The sequence below is a fragment of the Coffea arabica genome, chromosome 5c (assembly GCF_036785885.1).
Source record: "Coffea arabica cultivar ET-39 chromosome 5c, Coffea Arabica ET-39 HiFi, whole genome shotgun sequence".
In the NCBI taxonomy this organism is placed as follows: domain Eukaryota; kingdom Viridiplantae; phylum Streptophyta; class Magnoliopsida; order Gentianales; family Rubiaceae; genus Coffea; species Coffea arabica.
This window is the reverse complement of record NC_092319.1, coordinates 8158871-8180278: the sequence shown is the minus strand read 5'-3', so window position 1 is coordinate 8180278 and position 21408 is coordinate 8158871. Positions and strand designations below refer to the sequence as shown.

At 35.7% G+C, this 21408-nt stretch overlaps 2 protein-coding genes across 2 annotated transcripts; both read right to left on the bottom strand.

The window, feature by feature from the left end:
* Positions 1 to 204: 204 nt before the first annotated feature.
* On the bottom strand, positions 205 to 1757 carry LOC113689930 (anthocyanidin 3-O-glucosyltransferase 2-like). Its single transcript, XM_027207752.2, has one exon. It carries the CDS (start codon positions 1662 to 1664, stop codon positions 228 to 230), a length of 1437 nt encoding a protein of 478 aa, XP_027063553.1. The 5' UTR covers positions 1665 to 1757; the 3' UTR covers positions 205 to 227.
* Positions 1758 to 6499: 4742 nt separating this feature from the next.
* Positions 6500 to 8010, bottom strand: LOC113690996 (anthocyanidin 3-O-glucosyltransferase 2-like). Its single transcript, XM_027209162.2, has one exon. It carries the CDS (start codon positions 7991 to 7993, stop codon positions 6557 to 6559), a length of 1437 nt encoding a protein of 478 aa, XP_027064963.1. The 5' UTR covers positions 7994 to 8010; the 3' UTR covers positions 6500 to 6556.
* Between the last annotated feature and the right edge of the window lie 13398 nt (positions 8011 to 21408).

Sequence of the window (21408 nt, the reverse complement as noted above, 5' to 3'; positions counted from 1 at the left end):
GTGCAATTATAGATGATCAGAATAGCCAAAAAGGAAGCAGAAAAGGAAAAACAGGTGGATAAAGGAACGAGACTCCATTAATTGATTAGTTCTCACTGACTCCCAAAACAGAATTGATAATAGCAGAGTTCATGAATGTAGTAGTAGTTGATCTTTAGCTATGAATTTATGAAAAACAAGGGATCCTGTAATCCATGATCACTATTCAATTCTGACATACTATTCAATCATGGAATGTTATCTAATACATCTTCAAGAAAACGCCTCAAGGAAGAAAAGGATGATCCTCCTTCACTAGGAGCCAACCTGCTCTTCTCTTTCATTTCCTTCACCTTCTCTCTGATTTCATTCTCAGGATCCATCAGATGTTTAATCCCTCTTTCAATCACATCTGCACTCAAAATCTCACTGCTCACACCCAGTACGAAATCCCTTTTGAAATCTATTTTGATCTCCACTGCCATTGCCAAGTCTTTCACCATTAGGAATGCATTCTGCTGCTGCTCTGCATAAAGCGGCCAAGTTGCCACTGGCACACCGCACCAAACGCTTTCCAATATTGAGTTCCAACCACAGTGAGAAACAAAGCCCCCCACAGCAGGATGGGATAGAACTGCCGCCTGTGGTGCCCATCCAATAACTTTTCCAACAGCTGCAGTTCGCTGCAAGAACCCTTCTGGCAAGACTTCATCCAGGTTCTCATACTCACTTGGAAACTCAAATTTTTCTTTAGGTGAAGGCCTTCTCAATGACCAGAGGAATCGATATCCACTGCGCTCGAGCGCATAGGCAATTTCCTCCACTTGGTCACCATCAAAACTACCTGCACTACCAAAGCAAAGGAACACAACAGAACATTCTGGCTGAAGATCTAGCCATTTCTTAATCATCTCAGTTTCTTGATTTTGACTATTGCTTCCCTTCAGATTCAATAGTGGCCCTACTGCATATACTGGTGGGATGGTTTTATCATTGCTCAAGGCGTGAATCGCATGGGATTCAAACTCAAGGAAAGTGTTAATTATGATTCCCTTGGTCTTCCTGTATCTCTTTGCCTGATCGAGGAACATGTCGACACTTCCATCCTTCTCAAACAATGCAGATGACAAAAGTTTAGCTGGAACAGGATTGATGTAAGTAGGCAAAGCTAATTCAACGTCTGAATTCTCGTAATGGCTCACATCTTCATTGAGATCATCTCTCAGACTTTGCAACTGGAATAAAACGCCAAGCGTTGCAGCACCGCCTGGGCAAAATATATAGGAAGGAACCCCAAATTCATTGGCTACATCAATCAAAGAGGTGCAAAACATGTCTATGACGATCCCACCAAGATGCGACGAAACAGAATTGGATATTTCAGCAAGAACCTCCCTCACACAACTTTTATGGTTGTCGATAAATCGAAACAGAATCGAAAGAAAAGATGACAATTGAGAAGAAGGCTCTTCTTTCATGAGCTCAAGGTACCTTATGTGCAAATTCGGAGTTTCTACCAACGAATTTGTGTAGCTACTGACTTTTGGATCAAAGGGCAGCTTCATAATCAGGACGGTGATCGATAATCGTTCATCACATTCAACGAGAAGCTTTGCTAGTTCAACACATGATACGAAGTGGCCAATCCCTGGAAGAGGAACGAAAACCAGCTCTGCTTTTTTCATTTCTTTCGTTTTCTCTGCTAACTTTAGCCAGTTGATTGAAGATGGAAATCCAACCTTTATCTTTCTAGTTTCTACTTTCTACTTAGCTTGCAAACGCATGCCACGTATATCTTATCCGTTTACATGCAAAGCAGATGTGATGCCTTTCACTAGTGAATCGAACAAAAATCAAAACTACCATGTTTCCAGGATTTTTACTTGATAAATTTAAATTTACTATCAATAAATGGCTTAGCAGTGTTGAATTGTGAAATTTTATTATCAGTAATCAAGCTAATCATCAAAGTCAATATAAAGTAGTTTCTTTCTCGTTTTTATATTTAATTATATTTATTTAGGGTTAAATGCACTTAACTCTCCTCAATTTTATCTGCAGTTGCACTTTATGCATTTGAACTCATTAAATAGGCATTTTGTCCCCTTACTTGATGTTTTATAACAAAAGTACTCTAACCAATATTAAAAGTTCAGGGGATAAAGTGCGATGCAAAGTAACATTGTGAGAGTTTTATATCTATTTATAACTTTCCAAAGTTATAGTGTCCTTTGTGTTATTACATTCCTATTTAAAGATGGCAGCGGAGCAAATTTGAAATGGGAGGAGCACCCTCAACTGATCCGGTCTCCAAAAACTCCCTAGCCCCCTCCCCATGCCCACTATCTCTCCCCCTTGCGCCCTGCTAGCTCTGGGGTGTCCCTATCTCGCACCTCCAGCATTTTTATTTTTTTTTGCTTGATTTTAATTTTTTATATATGTAATACACTAATAATGAACTTGCTAATAATTGTTTTACATTTTTTGCTCGAAAATTCAACATGAAATAAGGTTTAAAAATTATTTTGATCTTTTGAATTTATTTCTCTATATCTGATTTTATATAAAATCAATCGATTATCGTACTTTTTTTTATATATCTATAAACAACATCAAAATAGAAAAAATAAACTAACGTAACAAAATTATTGGTTAATGACAATAAATTAACTAGAAATATTGCATTAATTTATTACCAAAAAAATCATATTATTGATTTTAATATTACATACATATAGTTTTATTGTATTGTATATTTTTACGTTCTGCATATCTAAATATATAATATTAAATTACTAGCGGGGAGCATGATAGGGGTATTTTTCCCGTCCTTCCAACCCATTCAAAGCGGCAGGAGAAAGGTCTCCCCCGACCTTATTGGCCATGGCCCATGGATATCCACCCTATTGTCATATTGAATCCTATTTTTAAATTTATAAAATCACAATTAACAATTGCTGAGAGCCTCTGGTGATGCACCGCATCTGTAGTTGTTACTTGTTAGGACCAATTAGGGATAATTTCAAAAACCTCCCTTGAGGTTTTTAACAATTTCATTTAGCTTCTTTGAGCTTTTGAAAATTACATATATCTCTTTTGTCGTTTAAAATGATAATACTACCTTAAATGCTTTAATGAAATTTCCTTGTTTGGTATGCTTATACTTAAAATTACTTTTAAAATTATTTTTTCATTCTTTTTCCATCTTATTCATTTTTTTAATTTTTTTGCCAATAAAACTGTAGAACTACCACTATTCCCTCTAGTTTCCACTATAACCAAATGTCAAATTAGTGAATTTTTTAATGAGTTAACTTATATGTAATCCAATGTTTTTACTGATCTTTTTTTTTTCTAATTTTTTGGTATTAAAATTAACAATAAATACAAAAGAAATGGCCCAAAACTACTACTAAATTATGATTATCCCACTACTCGAAAAATTCATAAACTCTAAATGAATTATAACAACATTTTCTTTTCTATCTTATAATCTAAATCCATAATAGAATACCATCAAAAGTATCCTATCATAGTGATAAAATTGTTATTATAGTTGTTTATCAAATAGTAGGTATGGACATGAAAAATTTGGTACATTTTCCTTATAATTATATTAGATAATCTTATAATTGTTATACAGAAATAAATTAAAGCTCATTACACAAGCGCATATTTGGGTATTCATTTAAAATTTCGACCAAGTAAATATTATTTTAAGATTTTGTTACTAACACTATCAAATCAAGGGAAGTAGGTGTAGTTTTTCAAAACTCAGGGGAGCTCAATGAAATTGTCAGAAACCTCGGGAAGGTATCTGAAATTATCCCTATTAATTATTGGAGACTAGTTATAGGTTAAAGGGGAATAATGTAATTATTCTCTTCATTACTTCTGAGGTTGAAGTAGTTAACTAGCAGATTTGATAGTAGGAAACATTCGTAGATGTTCTTGGTACTATAGTTTTCTCTTTGATGTTTAAATATATTTGGAACTTTACCGTGAAAATTTTTGTTAAATTTTTAGATTTCTGTTACTAGTGTAGATTTAATATTTAATGAAATATGAATTGTTTTATATAAAAAAAAATTATGAATCTAATCGTTAGAACAACTTCTGCTATACTGTTCACAAAAATGTCCGTTCTTAAAAGCATTGCAAAAATTTTATTGTGATTTTTTCACTTTTAAAACAGTAAAATCACCGCAATGAGTTGTTTCCACTTTCCAGCCATTGAAATTGTGAACTTCCGGAAAATTCAACCACTCGAAGTCTGCAACATATCCAGAGAAAACCCACTTCAAAATGCGGGGATCCAAGATTTTGGACTATTAATTTCAGGCTCCTCGCTTGAGGTTTTTAATATATTTCATTGTCCTCCGTAAAGTTTTGAAAATATTATTAACCTCCTTGAAACTCTAATTTTCTTGTAACCATTCAACTCAATTTAGAAAGAAACACAATAAAAAATTGATTTCAGGAGAGAGAAGATTTTGTAATTTAACAAGTGCCCCTTAACTATTGCTCACCATAAACAAGATAAAATAAGCCAAATTACTTTTTTTTTTTTTTACTGTATGCATGATCCAATTCATTCTTTTCACTTTCTAGTCTATTATTAGCTATAATCAAAAAGAAATTTCCATCATCTGCTACTAAAAAATAATAGCTTTCAAAGTTTAACAAAAAAAAAACTCTTTTCTCCTATCTTAAGACGCTGTTATTACCACAATTTTGAGAGGAATTAGACCTTGCCTTGGCCTCTCAAACCCCTAGTTTTGACTTTTTAACCAGTATCTCTGTCCAAGCAAGCTTCTCATGTCTTATTCCTATTTTTTGTCAAGCATATCAATTAAAAAAAAGGGTGCCTAGTATTTGGCACTCGTTTCAATTCAATGATAAATTGGTTATGTTTCCACATTTCAAATTATGACTAATGCAATGAACAAATGACTTAATTTTTTTCTATGGACAAAACTATGTAAAACCAACTAAGTTGTAAAGGTAGCAGAGTCAATGATGTAGGCACTGGATCCCAAATAACTAACATGAAGGTAAGTAATGTTTCTACAATTTTAGAAGACAATATGAAATGGTCAAAACCTCGATGGCAGTTTCTAAAATTATCCCAATAATATAAGGAAAAGGGAATATTGACCCAAAAAAATCCTTTCCAAGTTGTGGCTTATATCACATGAAATACTTGTGTCACGGTTGCATAACATAGTTGTATCACCGTCCAATAGGCTCCGATTGTATCTCAACTTCTAGCAGAACTGGCTATGCTCTAATTTCTGCAGTTTCATGGAAAATTTGAGGTTATTTAATTACACGTTGCCCCTCTAAATTGGGTCTACTTTAAATATGTACACTTCAGCACCTACTATGATCAATCAAAGAATAGAGATAATCTTCTTTTGTTTAGAAATTTCAATGATAATGACATTAAAGGCCACCGATAATGGCTGTATGAACAATATGTTACCCTTTACATGAGTACTAGGTGGAGAAATAACATGCTGATGTGACATGTATGCAAAGCGCCTCTCTCTAAATTATCAAGTTAGGTGGATGCAGCAATATACGATCAGAAGATGCTGGGAGAAAAGTCTTGAATATTCGCATGTGACCAAATCACATTAAGCTATGTTTTCTCTTTTTTCAGATGCCGTTTCAATACGCAAACCTACGTTCTGTCCCCTTCGTTCCGGTTACGATTAGGCTGATACGTATCGGTATCGGCCGATATTGCGAACCATATGAACTAGTAACACCTTCTTGCAACACAGCCGAACCATCTGTATTCAGTTTAGCAAACTCAGGAGACGGAAATTGCCACTTAACCATTTTAGAGAGCACCGGTGGCCGATGATATGTCAATGCAGTAATGACATCTCTCCAATTAGCATGCCAATGACACGTTTTAATGGAACCACCACATCTTGAACCACCAAATGAAAAATCTGCACGACAACAATCCTCCTACTAAAACCGTACCACCTTCTCAAGCATGGCAGGTATCTTGATTGGCTCCATCTATAAGAGTAAACTGTGCTTTAATTGCAATCAAAAAGTGAAAGGCAGTATGCAGTAAGTACCAATTATTGCAAGTAGAACAGCCCGCACCACAACTAGGTGTGAGTAAATGCTGCAAAAGACATACTCTGCTCTCAATGCCGCAGTAAAATTGTCACAATTTGGTCCCATCATTTTTGGTTTAGCACTATAATACTCCCTAAACTTTTACCAACTCCGAAGTTTAATTAATAAGTTTAGCCATTGACTGTTACTATTAACTGAATTGTAAGTCTACATTGCCCTTGCTAGTCCATTTCACAGTCACGGATTGTATTTGACCTACAAAGTACCACGTAGAAGATTAGAATAGCAAAAGAAAGTGTGAAAGGGAAAACAGAAGAAAGCCTAACAAGCAAAAACAGAAAAAAGCACTGATTTTCAGAGTAAAATTGGTTATAGCAGAGTTAATGGATATTAGTAATGGTTGATCTTCAGCTATGGATTTAAGAAAAAGAAGCAATTATGCAATACATTATAACAATTCAGATCTGACAAACAATTATGGAATACTATCTATTACATCTTCAAGAAACAACTTCAAGGAAGCATAGGATGATCCTCCTCCATTTAGAGTCAACCTGCTCTTTTCTTTGATTTCCTTTACCTTGTCTCTGATTTCATTCTCAGGATCCATCAGATGTTTAATCCCTCTTTCAATCACATCTGCACTCAAAATCTCACTACTCATACCCAGTACGAAATCCCTTTTGAAATCTATTTTGATCTCCACTGCCGTTGCCAAGTCCTTCACCATTAAGAACGCATTCATCTGCTGCTCAGCATAAAGTGGCCATGTTGCCACTGGCACACCGCACCAAACACTTTCCAATATTGAGTTCCACCCACAATGAGAAACAAAGCCTCCCACAGCAGGATGGGATAGAACTGCTGCCTGTGGTGCCCATCCAATAACTTTTCCAACCACAGCTGTTCGCTGCAAGAACCCTTCTGGCAAGACTTCATCCAGGCTCTCATACTCACTTGGAAACTCAAAATTTTCTTTAGGTGAAGGCCTTCTCAATGACCAGAGGAATCGATATCCACTGCGCTCGAGTGCATAGGCAATTTCCTTCACTTGGTCGCCATCAAAACTACCTCCACTACCAAAGCAAAGGAACACAACAGAACATTCTGGCTGAAGATCGAGCCATTTCATAATCATCTCAGTTTCTTGATTTTGACTATTGCTTCCCTTCAGATTCAATACAGGCCCTACTGCATATACTGGTGGGATGGTTTTATCATTGCTCAAGGCCTGAATCGCATGGGATTCTAGCTCAAGGAAAGTGTTAACTATGATTCCCTTGGTCTCCTTGAATCTTCTGACCTGATCGAGGAGCATGTCGCCACCTCCATCCTTGTCAAAAAATGCAGGTGACAAAAGTTTAGCTGGAACAGGATTGATGTAAGTAGGCAAAGCTAATTCATCGTTTGAATTCTCGTAATGGCTCACATCTTCATTGAGATCATCTCTCAGACTTTGCAACTGGAATAAAAGGCCCAGCGGTGCAGCACCGCCTGGGCAAAATATATAGGAAGGAACCCCAAATTCACTGGCTACATCAATCAAAGAGGTGCAAAACATGTCTATGACGATCCCACCAAGATGCGACGAAACACGATTGGATATTTCAGCAAGAACCTCCCTCACACAACTTTTATAGTTGTCGATAAATCGAAACAGAATCGAAAGAGAAGATGACAATTGAGAAGAAGGCTCTTCTTTCATGAGCTCAAGGTACCTTATGTGCAAATTCGGTGTTTCTAACGACGAATTTGTGTAGCTACTGACTTTTGGATCAAAGGGCAGCTTCATAATCAGGACGGTGATCGATAATCGTTCATCACATTCAATGAGAAGCTTTGCTAGTTCAACACATGATACCAAGTGGCCAATCGCCGGCATAGTAACGAAAACCAGCTCTGCGTTTTTCATTTCTTTCACTTTCTTTGTTGACTTTGGCCAGTGGGTTGAAGATGGGAATCCAACCTTCATCTTTCTGGTTTCTACCTAGCTTGCAGCGCACGCCACGTGTGTCTTATCTGTTTACATTAAAAGCAGATGTGACGCCTTCCACACTAGTGAATCGAGTAGAAAGGGTAAATTCCATTTTGTCCCCTCAAGCTATACCCAAAATCTCACTTCTGTCCCTAAACTTCAAAATGAGACATTTAAATCCTTAGACTATATAATCTGTCCCACTTTACTCCAAAATTTGACGGAATGCACAAAACCTAACAGAATAGTTGCCAATTCTGTTAGTTATTATTATAATTTAATTAACCAAATCTAAGAGGGATATAAATGTAATTTCATGAAATCCAAAGCTTTTGAGACACTCCAAATCTTTAAAAATTATTCACCCATCTACTTTCTCTTCCTCCCTATCTCCTCCTTCATCCCAGCCACACACCCTATCTCCTCCTATCTCCTCCTTCATCCCAGCCACACACCCTATCTCCTCCTTCATCCCAGCCACACACCGCCCATGCCACCCATTACCACCGTTTGCTGCTAGAAGCTCTGTTCCTGCCTTGACTCGCAACCTTCTATTTGTTAATTCTGGTAACATAATAACAAAAAAAATTTAATATCAGAAACCAAATCAAAATCAACAAAATTTTACAACAGAAAAAAAAAGAAAGAAGAAATTCAAAGAACGTGCTAGGTATGAACAATTCCGGAGGGTCTGACATTTTTGGGATCATTGTTAACAAGCTACATGTAAGGATCGAAGACAACCTAAAAGGGGGGTGAATTAGGTTTTCAAAAACCAGTTAAGATATAAGCCACCTTTTTTCACAATCTACCTTTCTTTTCTTAAGGACCACCCAATGGACCAGGTAACAAGAGATCACAGATATTCGTAAGATGAAGAGGAGAACAGTTTATGTATAAAAGCAGTAAATGAAAGTAAAGAACCAAACCAGGGTTCAAACACAACTGAGGTTTGAACAAAACTCTTATATATCAAGTTACTTCAAACTGAACAAACTTGCAACCAATATCTTGTGTATAAGGGAAGGATCACTTCCTTCTTGCCCCAAACCACACTTGGTCAAGCAAGGAAGTTTTACAAACACTCGAATAACCCTCACTGATCTACACTATTGAAGAAGCTGTGTCACACTTGAGAACCTACACGAAGATTGCACAAGCAAAGAGTACAAATGTTCCTTTTGAGTATTCTAACACTTGAATCACTCACGATCTGATGTAGGCTTGATGTGCAAAGTTACTCTGAGGTGGTTGACTTTGTTCTTTTTATAGGTGACCAGAAAGTTCTTCAATTAATGCTGTCAACGGGTAGAAGGCAACTGAAGAGTCAACTAGCCGTTGGTGCTGTCGGACGTCCGATGTTTAGTTTTTATGCTTCCGAACTAGATCAATAAGTTCTGGAAGTTTTCTTGAATCCCGTCGGACGGCCGATGCGTCTAGAGTGTTGCGTTCGAAGAGCAGCAACACTTGCCGGACGTCCGATACACAGGTGTTGAGCGTCCGATCATGATCAATAATCATAGAACCCCTGGCTTGTCTTCTTCGGACGTCCGAGTCTGAGTTCTTCACTCGTCCGAAGATACTCAAAGAATGTCGGACGCCCGATACTCTCCTTTTGTGCGTCCGACATCATCCTCAGCAGTCTTCATTCTTTTTGATCTTCTTTTACTGTTTTAAATCCACAGACCTGTTTGGTTCATTTCTGAAAAGGATCTCTACAAAAGGTATTAGAAACTTCCATTTGTTTTGTAATCATCAAAAGATATGAGTTGAGATAAACACTACAAGGTTTAGGACATGCAACTCCGTTTGGACAACCTGCAGCCGTAGACAATCTGAATCTCCTCCAACTCCAACATAATTACTCATTCCCAAATCCAATCTGAATCTCATCAAGACTACCTTCTGCTGCTGTTTTGGATATGAACTATTCATCTTTTCCCCGTAGTTCTTCACAGACACTGTAGTCGCCGGCGCAACTTTTCCCCTCGCCGCCTTTGGAATTTCCGGTGCAACTTTTTCCGCAGCCGACTTAGGAATTTTTGGTGCAACCCCTGACAACTTTTCAATTTTCTTGATATTTCCCTCTCTTTTCCTGGCGTTTCTACTTTCTGAGTGAGATAAAAAGATGAAACTGTCCTTCCCGTTGCTATTGCTCCAATGAAGAAGGTTCTGAAGCGTCCACCGCTTAGACGAACACGAACCGGTGGAACTACTCTTCTTGCACCTCCCTTCCTCCGCCGCGGCCGCTGCCGTTGCCACTTTCAGGTTCTACATGTAGAAACTATCAGGCTGAACTCCGTCGAGCTCATCAGCTTCCGAGGATGAACACGACGACGAAGGGTCTCTGTCTTCTATAAAAAGGTTCCTCAATGGCAACCTCCTTGCCGCCGTTGCCGGAGGCCGCAGAACTTCCTTAGGAGGCTTCTGATGAGTAAAACCCACCTCCTCTTTCTCGTCCTCAGTGCCGTCTAACAACAAATCCTGATTAAAAAGCGAAAAACAAGGCCGGATTTGTCTGTTATAGAAAATTTCATCCGCCGGAGTCGGGGACGAAATGAAATCCCGGCCAACAACAGCAAACTCAAATTCTTCTTCATCCTCTTCCTCATCATCATCCTTGTCCTCCTCATCTTCGCCACCATTCTTATCAGTATTTTTTCCCTCATCAATCATAAGTTTTATGTGAAAATGGAACCCATTTTCGCGTAAACTTTCCTCATAATCTGTAAGAAATGAATCAGCACCACCATAATCTTCGCCATCATCGTCATAATCATGGTTTTCGGCGCGGAATTCTTCCACGACTCGAGCAGCAATTTCTGCAAGTCGGCTAGAAGAGTGGCTGGTGAAACTAGGAGCTGGAGAAAGTGAGATAACTCGGCTGGGCTGCATTTTTTTTTAAAACTGTTCAGAATTTATATTGGGTCTCATGAAATTACATTTATATCCCTCTTAGATTTGGTTAAATTAAATTATAATAATAACTAACAGAATTGTCAACTATTCTGTTAGGTTTTGTGCATTCCGTCAAAATTTGGAGTAAAGTGGGACGGATTATATAGTTTAAGGATTTAAATGTCCCATTTTGAAGTTTAGGGACTGAAGTGAGATTTTGAGTATAGTTCGAGGGGACAAAATGGAATTTACCCGAGTAGAAATCAAAACTACCATGTTTCTAGGATTTCAACTTTATCAACTTTATGCATTTCAACTCATTAAATAGGCATGTTGTCCCCCTACTTGATGTTTTAGAACAAGAGTACTCTTACTTTATAATGAGTTCAAGGATAAAGTGCGATGCGAAGTAACATTGCGAGAGTTTTATATCTGTTTATAACTTTTCAAAGTTACAATGTCCTTCATGTTACTACAATCCTATTCTGGGATAGCAATGGGATGGGTTTGGAATGGGAGAAGTGCCATCCACTAATCCGCTCTCCAAAGAGTCCCAGCCCCCTCCCCATCCCCAGTATCTCTGGCCCCCTGCACCCTACTACCTCTAGGTACCCCCTTCCTACGCCTCTAGCATTTTTATTTTTTTTGCTTGATTTTAATTTTTTATATATGTAATACACTAATAATGAACTTGCTAATAATTGTTTTACATTTATCCAATGTGAAACAAAGTTTAAAAATTATTTTGATCTCGTGAATCTATTTATGTATATCTGATTTTATATAAAATCAATCAATTATCGTACTTTTTTTTATAGATCTAAAAACAACATCAAAATAGAAAACATAAACAAACGTAACAAAATTATTGGTTAATCACAATAAATTAACAATAAATATTAAATTAATTTATTACAAGAAAACATCCCGTTATTAATATTAATATTACATACATAGAGTTTTATTATATTGTATATTTTTACGTTCTACATATATAAATATATAATATTAAATTATTAGCGGCAAACGGGATAGGGGTATTTTTCCCTCCCTCCCACCCCATTTAAAGCGGTAGGAAAAAATCTCCCTCGACCTTGTTGATTATGAATACCCGCCTTGTTGTCATCTTGAATCCTATTCTTAAATTTATAAAATCACAATTAACAATTGCCGAGAACCACTAGTGATGCAATGGATCAGTAGTTGTTAGTATCAATTATTGGAGACTAGTAAATATTAAAACGCATTACACAAGCGCATATTTGGGTATTCATTTAAAAATTTGACCAAGTAAATATTATTTTAAGATTTTGTTACTAACACTATCAAATCAAGGGAAGTAGGTGTAGTTTTTCAAAACTCAGGGAGCTCAATGAAATTGTCAGAAACCTCAGGAATGTATCTGAAATTATCTCTATTAATTATTGGAGACTAGTTATAGGTTAAAGGGGGATAATGTAATTATTCTCTTCATTACATCTGAGGTTGAAGTAGTTAACTAGAAGATGTGATGGTAGGAAACATTCGTAGATGTTTTGGTACTATAGTTTTCTCTTTGGTGTTTAAATATATTTGGAACTTTACGTTAAAAATTTTTATTAATTTTTTTTATTTGAAGTATATATTATTATTCATATTTGTTTTATGTGCGTATGTTTGTTAGATGTGATTTCTGTTATTAGTGCAGATTTTAATATTTAATGAAATTTTGAATTGTTTAATAAAAAACTTATAAATCTAATCGTTAGAACAATATTTGCTATACTGCTCACAAAAATGTCCGTTCTTAAAAGCATCGGAAAATTTTTATTGTAATTTTTTACTTTTAAAGCAATAAAATCACCGCAATGAGTTGTTTCCACTTTCCAGCCGTTGCAATTCTGGACTTCGGAAAAATTCAACCCGCTCTAGGTCTGCATCATATCCAGAGAAAACTCTAAAATGTGGGGATCCAAGATTTTGGAATATTAATTGCACATTCCTCACTTGAAGTTTTTAACAATTTTTATTGTCCTCCCCTAAGGTTTTGAAAATATTATTAATCTCCCTGAAACTAATTTTCTTATAACAATTCAGCTCAATTCAGAAAAAGACACAATAAAAAAAATAATTTTTAGAGAGGGATGATTTTTTAATTTCACAAGTACCCCTTAACTATAGCTCACCATAAACAAGATAAAATAAGCTAAATTACATTTTTATTTTTTGACTGTATGCATGATCCAACTCATTCTTTTCACTTTCTAGTCCATTATTAGATATGAGATCAATAAGAAATTTCCATCATCTGCAATTAAAAAATAACAGCTTTCGAAGTTTAACAAAAGAAAACTCTTTTCTCTTAACTTAATATGCTGTTATTACCGCAATTTTGAGAGGAATTAGGCACTGCTTTCGAGCCTCTTAAACCCTTAGTTTTGGTGAAATTTGATAAATGTGTATTTTGCATATTTTATTATTTAAATTTTGGTGTGTTTTAGTCATTTTTATAGTTAAATAACTAGGTTTCTAGTGGGAGTGTTCAACACAATTATAGGGAAGCAAATGTACTTGCAGATGCTGTAACGCCCTCACTTTTCCCAAGGATGAACCCAAGGGTATCGGCGAGATGCCTGCCCAACTCTCGCCAGGACTCGATACAATATCAATCCAAACTTAAGATAAATAACCAAAATAATAAAAATCGAACTGAAAAACTAAATCGTTTCCATACACAAGTGTTCAATCTTACATCACAAGTTTTCAAAATACATCAATTTTTTCCAAAATGTACATCTTCCAAAAGTCGTCTAATCAGTACATCAAAAATTCTAATCAAAAGAGCTATCATCTAGGCTTCTCCATAAATCCTTGCATTTCAGCTCCTGTTAAGAAAAACAAATCTAACGGGGTGAGCGGATGCTCGTGAGGCCAAGAAAACATGCAAAACACGCAGTTTAAATAACAATAGCACTTAAACAAGAATGAAAGCTATAACATTCAAATAGTTCACAATTAACAATAAAATACACTTGATAAGGATATGGGAGCTCTCAGGAACTATATTCCACTTGCTTGATCCAGTGTTTCCACGAGTTGACACTCCGTCAATCGGGTAGGTTGTAATTCCGTAGAACTTCACTTACACTTCCCCGTTCACCGTTACATCCCCTGCTCCGGGCCCGTACTTCTTTTATATAAGGCGATACTACTCGAGTATGCCAAGCGAGATCTCTCCAATAGATCAAGCTTATGAAATTTTCTTATGGCTCATCAAACTTCATGACCAAGCCCATGTCGGCTCGATTCGCAAGGTCGGCCGATGAGTTTTGGGCGTCCCCCACTATTATCACTATAAATCGAGGTGATTTACTCCAATCGACATATGCAACCATAGCATAATTCACTTTCGCAACACTTAACTTAATTCACTTCAAGCAATTCAATTACACTTCACTTAATTCACTTAGCAATTCACTTCAAGCAATTCAAATACGCTTCACTTAAACGAGAACGAGTGCGATAAAGTACACACTCAACTCGACATTTTCACAACACTCAATTAATGAAAACACTTAAGCATGTAATAACACTTCATACACTTGACACTCACCAGATCAAAACAAAAGTGAGTGAGCGAGCAATTAAGTCTTTAGATATCCACTTCGAGATTCTCTTGAAGATCTCTTTGAGCGCCTGAACAATATAACAAGTACTTTTACTCACAATTATGTATTAATCAAGAAAGAGGGTTCACTTATTTAGACTAAATTAAAGTCTCAAAAGGGAACCTTAATCACTCAAAGTTGAGGTTCAAAAGTGAGAATTTAATAACAGAAGAGAAACTGATTTCCTTCATGAAATCAAGTTTAAAATGATCAATCAATATCAAAGAATAGGGAAAAGTTTCCAAAAACTCATTTCCCATCAAGTCGGAAAATTTTAGTTTTGCGTGTTAAATTTAGAAAAATCAGAACTTGTATTCGGCAGGTCTAAAATTGGAAAACTTTACACCGTTGGAATCTTGGTTCAAAGTACTAAAGGTTCTTAGAAGACATTTTTCCAAGATTCTAAATGGAAGGCATTCAATTTTCAACTCAAAGTGGCTGATCTGAACAAGCAAGGCAGTTTTAGTCATGTTTTTCGGCAATATTTGGAAATTCAGTAAAATTCACAGAAAGTGAACTAGCCTTTGAAATTCATAACGCAATAAGAAATCTATTCAAGGTTTCAAACACAACAAACGGCACTAAATTTGGAGCCTTGAGCATCAAGATATAGTAGTCGAAAGTTGGCTGAAATTTGAACACTGGTCAGGGATTTTCCAGGTTTGAAAAGCAAATTTTGGGACATCATTTGGGTATCAAAATGGTATTAGAATAACACCAATTTTGGTACACTTAAACCTCTATATATAGACTACCCCTGTATCAAATGTCATGCAAAAACTCACGTGGGAAGGTAGTTAACAAAACTACCAAAGTTTAGGAAATTCTTAAAGCAAATCTGTCCTCTTGCTTTCGTTTCCTTTTTCAAACATTTTGCACCATGAAATCAGTCCCAATTCAGTTCATTTGTGAAACCAAGGTATTATAGCATATAATAAGTAATTGGTAGGTAATTGACACCAAAAGTTTTGAAACAAAAAGTCCCAAACCAAACCTAACCATGCGGCTAGCAAGAAGAGAAAGATTTCCAGATTTCCAGCTTTATCACAGTTTGGAAATTGAACCATATCTCACTCAATACAACTTGAAATTGAGAATGGTTGATGGCGTTGGAAACTAGATTCAAAACTCTACATTTTATCAGAACAAGTCGTTTTCAAAATCAGTTCACAAGTAATTCAAATTCAAGCCACAATTTGCAGCTTCTACCTTTCTCTCGGATAGACCATCAGAACCGGACAGCAAATTTTGCTGAATCACTACAGCTCACTCAGTTTGAACTAGAAAGTAAATTTTATACCATTGGAAAGCTACAAATGTCTAGTTTCAAATGCCACAAACGGAACTCGATTTTGACTTTTGTACAAAGAAATATGTTCGATCAAAGAGTTACTGTTTAGACTGCCTGAACACATTTTCCAGTTTTCTTCAAATTTCGAAATTTCAAGTTTTACTCAACCAATTCAAATGATTTTTGGTAGAAGCTTTCTACATACCATATACAACATATATCCACCAATTTCACAGCAAAACAACCCACAAAAATTTGAAAGGCAGGTACAAAAAGCACTGGATAGATTCGGCCAGTTCTAGTTCCTCTCATTTCTCAACTTTCTCTCCATTTCTAACCGAAATTCCTCTCATTCAACACATAAACAACATTAAACAAGCATTTAATCCTCAAAGCAGCTACCTAGAGGTCACACCAAGTCCGCTAGGCTAACAATAAAAGCAAGAAAAATAAATTTCCTCAAGTCCTCTGCCTAGTTCCATGCTTAGGGTTGCAAACCCTTGCAAATCCAACCGTAAATCTTGTATTAGAAGGAGAGATTAGAAGAGTTGATGGTTACCTACTTAGCCCTTGAAGAAACCAGAAATTTCACCAACAAAAACCTCCAAGAATCGTCCAAAATGAAGGCTTTCTCCAAGCTCAAGTTAATCACCAAGTGGTTTTGAGGTTGGGTACAAAGTTAGAAGTAAATTGGAGCAAGAATGAACAAGATGGAGTGGAGCTTTCTTTCTTCTTTTCCCTTGATGTTTTCGGCTGGCTATGGAGTGAGGAGGGAGAGGGTTTTGTTGTTGTGAAGCTTCCTTTGGAAGCTTAAGGAATTTGTGGCCAAAAATCTTACAAAAGTCAACTAGGAATAGTGTCGAGTGCAGTATCGTGCCACCATTTTCTCTCTTGTTTGTTAGACTTGTGCACTAAACCTCCAAATGTAATTCCTTTAACACTATAATTATTCACTTTTAGTAGTCTAGTATAAGTTCCTTAAATCTCCATTTAACTGTTTTACGTGAAGTACCCGAACTTTCGATTCGCGCGCGATAAGGCGAAATTTGAAAACGATTCATGTAACGATAATATAATTAACCAATACTAAGGCAAATAATTATTTTAAGAATAAAACATGAGCCCTTATAGATGCTTTGGCAAGTCTCCCAAATACAAGGCAATATCTCTTTGATTCTGTGTCTCAGCTGCCAAAACATATTCAAACACTGGCTTCACTAGATATTTCAATTTATGCAGGGATTAGATGCATCCATGTAAGGGAGTAGTACTCGTTATTTAATGCTTTTCTTATGTATCAGACGCTATTTCTTTAACAGATTTTTAAAATAAAATCAGGGATGGTGTCCCTCCCTCGTGTACGGGGTTTTGTCGGTAAAAAAAAAAATCTAGGTTTCTAGTGAAATTTTCATTTTGTGGTCCAATTGTGAAAAATTGCATTTCTATGGTTTAAAGTGATAAAAAAATCATGTTTTTGTAGGTTTAATGGCTCAATCATCAAATGGAGTGAATTGAGAATATATTTGAATAATTATTGATTATTAGAAGTGATTTAAAGTGAACATGAAGTGTAAAATGTTCATAGGATGAGATGCAACCAAGTACAAAAGAAAAAAAGTTTGATAGTTTTAACACTTTTTGGTTTTTTGACTATATCTTGAGTTACAAGTATTGGATTGAGATGATTCTTAAACCATTTTGAAAATAATACATAGACCTATAGATCTTATGAGATAGCAAAATTCAATTCGTACATTTTCTTGGCCAAAAGGTTGAAAAACTGTCATGCATTTTTTGCTTTCAAAAGCTGAACAAGGGATTGACTAGTTAGTGATTTTTTTGGTCATTTCTCCACCTACAGATATCCAAGTGGACGATTCTTGATGCATTTTGTGAGGACCCGAATTTTATTTATTTATTATTTATTATTATTTTATTTACTGGCTTATTTATTTAATTATCTATTCATTTGCTCCAATTAATTTATTTCATTCATTTTAATTATATTCGCATGGTACATTGCCTCATTTTATATTTTTAACACGTTTTCTCTTAAAGTTAATTTTTCGATCGCTTGATTAGTGAAAATTAGTAAATACACGTTTTTCAAGGTAATCTTTGGTCTAAGAGTGCAGTAGTCTTGGAGAATTAAGAATGATCAATTTTAGACTAAAAAAAGCTAATTGAGAAATTAGAGGTGAGTGAGTTGAATTAAATTCAATTAGGAGCACTAATTGGGCACTATTCATTTGTTGACTTTTTACGCCAAAGTAACTTTATGTCCCATCTTTCTTTCTTCAAATCACTTCACCAAAAATCACTCAAAAACCTCTCTCTTCTCCCTTCCTCTTGGCCAGCCACTCCCTTCTCCCTTTAGCCAAAAATTTCAGCTCCAACTTCTTCATTTTTTGCTCACCAAAACTTGCTCCAACCTAGTTCATTCTTTTGGATCATCCTCAAGCTTAGTAGAGGACTTGAAGGAGGAGAGATTCTTGGTGGTTTAGGGCTTGATTCCTTATGGTTTTGCCTACTACTCTTGGAGGAAAGGTAACTCTCAAAACTTTCATTTTTCTTCCATCTTATGGTTAGTTTTTAGTCAGTGTGTAACTAGTTAAGTATGGGTTGTTGATGGGTTCCATGAACCTTGAATTTAGGTAGATGTCTTGAGGGAGATTCTTAGGCAGTGGCCTTGAGGATTTCTTGTTTGTTTGGTTGTTGTTTTAATGATTTATAGTTTGGTTTTGGTATGAAGATTTGGAAAGAAAATTTGAAGAGAAAGGGGTACAAGGCTGTCCGATTTTTGCTGGTTCATTTCCCTTGTTTTAATTCCAAATTTTGTGGTTATATTGATGCCAAAATGCTTGTTACATGTTTGGTTATGTGTGTGTAAATTATCTCCCAAAAAGCATTTCATTTGGATGAGTTAAAGTTAGGTTAAAGGGGGGAAAACAAACCTGAAAAATTCTGATCAGTATAGCCGACCAGTGCTTACTCAAAAACCCATAATGTTTTGTACAGGAGTCAAAATCAAATGGTGTTTGTGGTATATGAAACTAAACTCCAAGGATTTTGAAACTAGAAAAATTTGTACAGGAGTCAAAATCAAGTGATGCAGTGAACTGACAAATTTGGCTGTTTTTCATCACTGTTTTAATCGAGAAACAAGCACATTTGTAGTTTGTAGCACATTTTCTCTCATCTTACAAAACGAATTTGAAAATAGTTTCTTGTAATGATTTTTACCATTCAGAATCTATTTTTCAACGCCATAAACCACGCTAATTTTGGATGGGTGTAACCTTAGTTATGACTTGATTTATAAACTATGTCGGGTGTTCTAAAGTTGGAATTTTGTGAACCAGGTTTAAAAAACCAGCTTTCATAAAACAGTTGTATCTTGGTGTAGAAAAATCCAAATTGAGTTCTGTTTAATCCATTTGAAATAGAGTTGAAGTTCTTTCAGGTGTATAAATTTCAATGGCTGGTTCGATTCCTATGAAATTTTCCAAATTTTCAAAATTCTCTGAAATTCACGACTGTTTTGCCCTGTTCTTACTGAAGCAGTGATTTGGAGCTAAGATTTGACTGATTTTTTATTTGAATCTGGAAAAAGTGTTTTCTAGAGAGTTTTAGCTAATTAAATCTATTTTCCAACGGTATAATATTTGAAAATTTTGGACTTATGGACCTCAAGTTATAATTTTTCAAAAAGGTTGGTAAAACTTAATTTTTCCTTGTAAAGTGACAAAACTTCAAAGCGACTTGTAAGCATTTTCTAGGTATCAAATCTAACTTTCTTGGGTATTTGCACCTTATTTCATACTTGGGAAATGGATTTCATCCCCTAGTCTTATGCCCTTGGTTTCCACAAAAATGAACCATAAATTGGAGCATTTAGCTAGAGTAATTCTTGAGCAACTGCACTAGTTTTACATTCGAAATTTGGAATTTTTAACTTCAATATTTGCTATGAAAATAAGTAGCGTTTCGATGGATTTTGACTCCATAAGTTTAGAAAACGTGAACGCTCCTTTATATTCTAAAACTTTGGTATAGGATTAGAAATTTTAAGACATGAAAACCATTTTTCCTTTTTTCGATTTTCGTTCCAAAAATTAAGTGTGGTATTTTCTTTTGGAATCAAGATTTCTTACCACGACTTGACTCGAAAACGACTTTTGAGTTCTCATTGAGTGTTATTTCAATGATTAGGAGAGAAAATCTCTTTTAATTCGACTTGAATGTGTGGCTTTTGAGTGTGGGTAGCAAAAGAATATTTTCTTATTAGCCTTGGTCGAATACCTAGATAATCGTGATTGTACCTGTCTCAGGTAGTCACGTGGATGCCGAGGAGCTTGTCTCATCTCTCGCTTTTGCTCTTGCTTTGCCCTTGACTTTTGGTGAGTGTCAAGTGCATGCACTACAAAAAATAATATTTCTAGTGACAACAATTTTTGTCAAGAAAAGTTGCGTATGTTGTCGGGAAAAGTTTTCGTGACGCTAATGTCGTCAGAGAAGATTGGTCACCTATACGCCGTCGGCAAAAGGTTTTCCTGACAACTAGTGGAATTCTCGTCAGGAAAAGTTCCATTTTCTGTGACGTGTCATCAAGAAAGGTAATCGTGATGATTCGGTCATCGGGAAAAGACCTCATATTCTTGATGAATCTTTGTTAGGGAAAGACCCTGAACTTTGTCACTAAATTTTTGATTGTCATGAAAAGTCATGCGTTGAAACTTGCTGGACGTACTTTAATGACAATTCAATGTCATTTTTCATGACGACAACTGCATCACTATAATATATTAGTTTCTAATTTCACCATTTAGCCTTTTTAAGCCTAGCAATTTTAGTGACAACAAAGTGATAATATCATCTATTTAGACACTCCACCCAATCAAAATATAAAAGTATGCAAGCAAAATATCAACCAAAACTTTGCAAATTTCATTAGTAGGCAACCATAATATGTCAAATCACAAAAGTTAACCATGTCAAATATTGACATATCATTACATTCCATGATTTGAAACCAATATAAATATTGCTATTTCTCCCTAGATAACTACCATGTACCTAACATGTGCTAAAACCAAAAGATGGACTTCAATTCCATGGTCAACAAAATACTAGAGATGGATGATATCAAAATAGAGGAATTCTTCAGTATGAGCTAAAAGCAGTCCAAAAGCCAAAAGCAGTCCACAATGTTGAGTTTATCCCAAACTCAAAAGCCAAAAGCCAAAAGCCAAAAGCAGTCCCAAAAGTTCATCCCAAACCTGTACAATAAAACCAAGAAAAATCTGAAATCAGAGAAACAATAGAATGGCATGGAAAAGATGTAATTTTGTTATGATGCATGGATGATCACTACAAATTTCTTAAGGACCACCTAATCATGAGTACAAGCAATACAAGAATAATTACTATGCTGAAGTAACCAAGTTGTTCCACAATAGTAAGTAATTGCACATAAATACATTTTTTTCGAATAAAGATCTACAAACTCACCATTA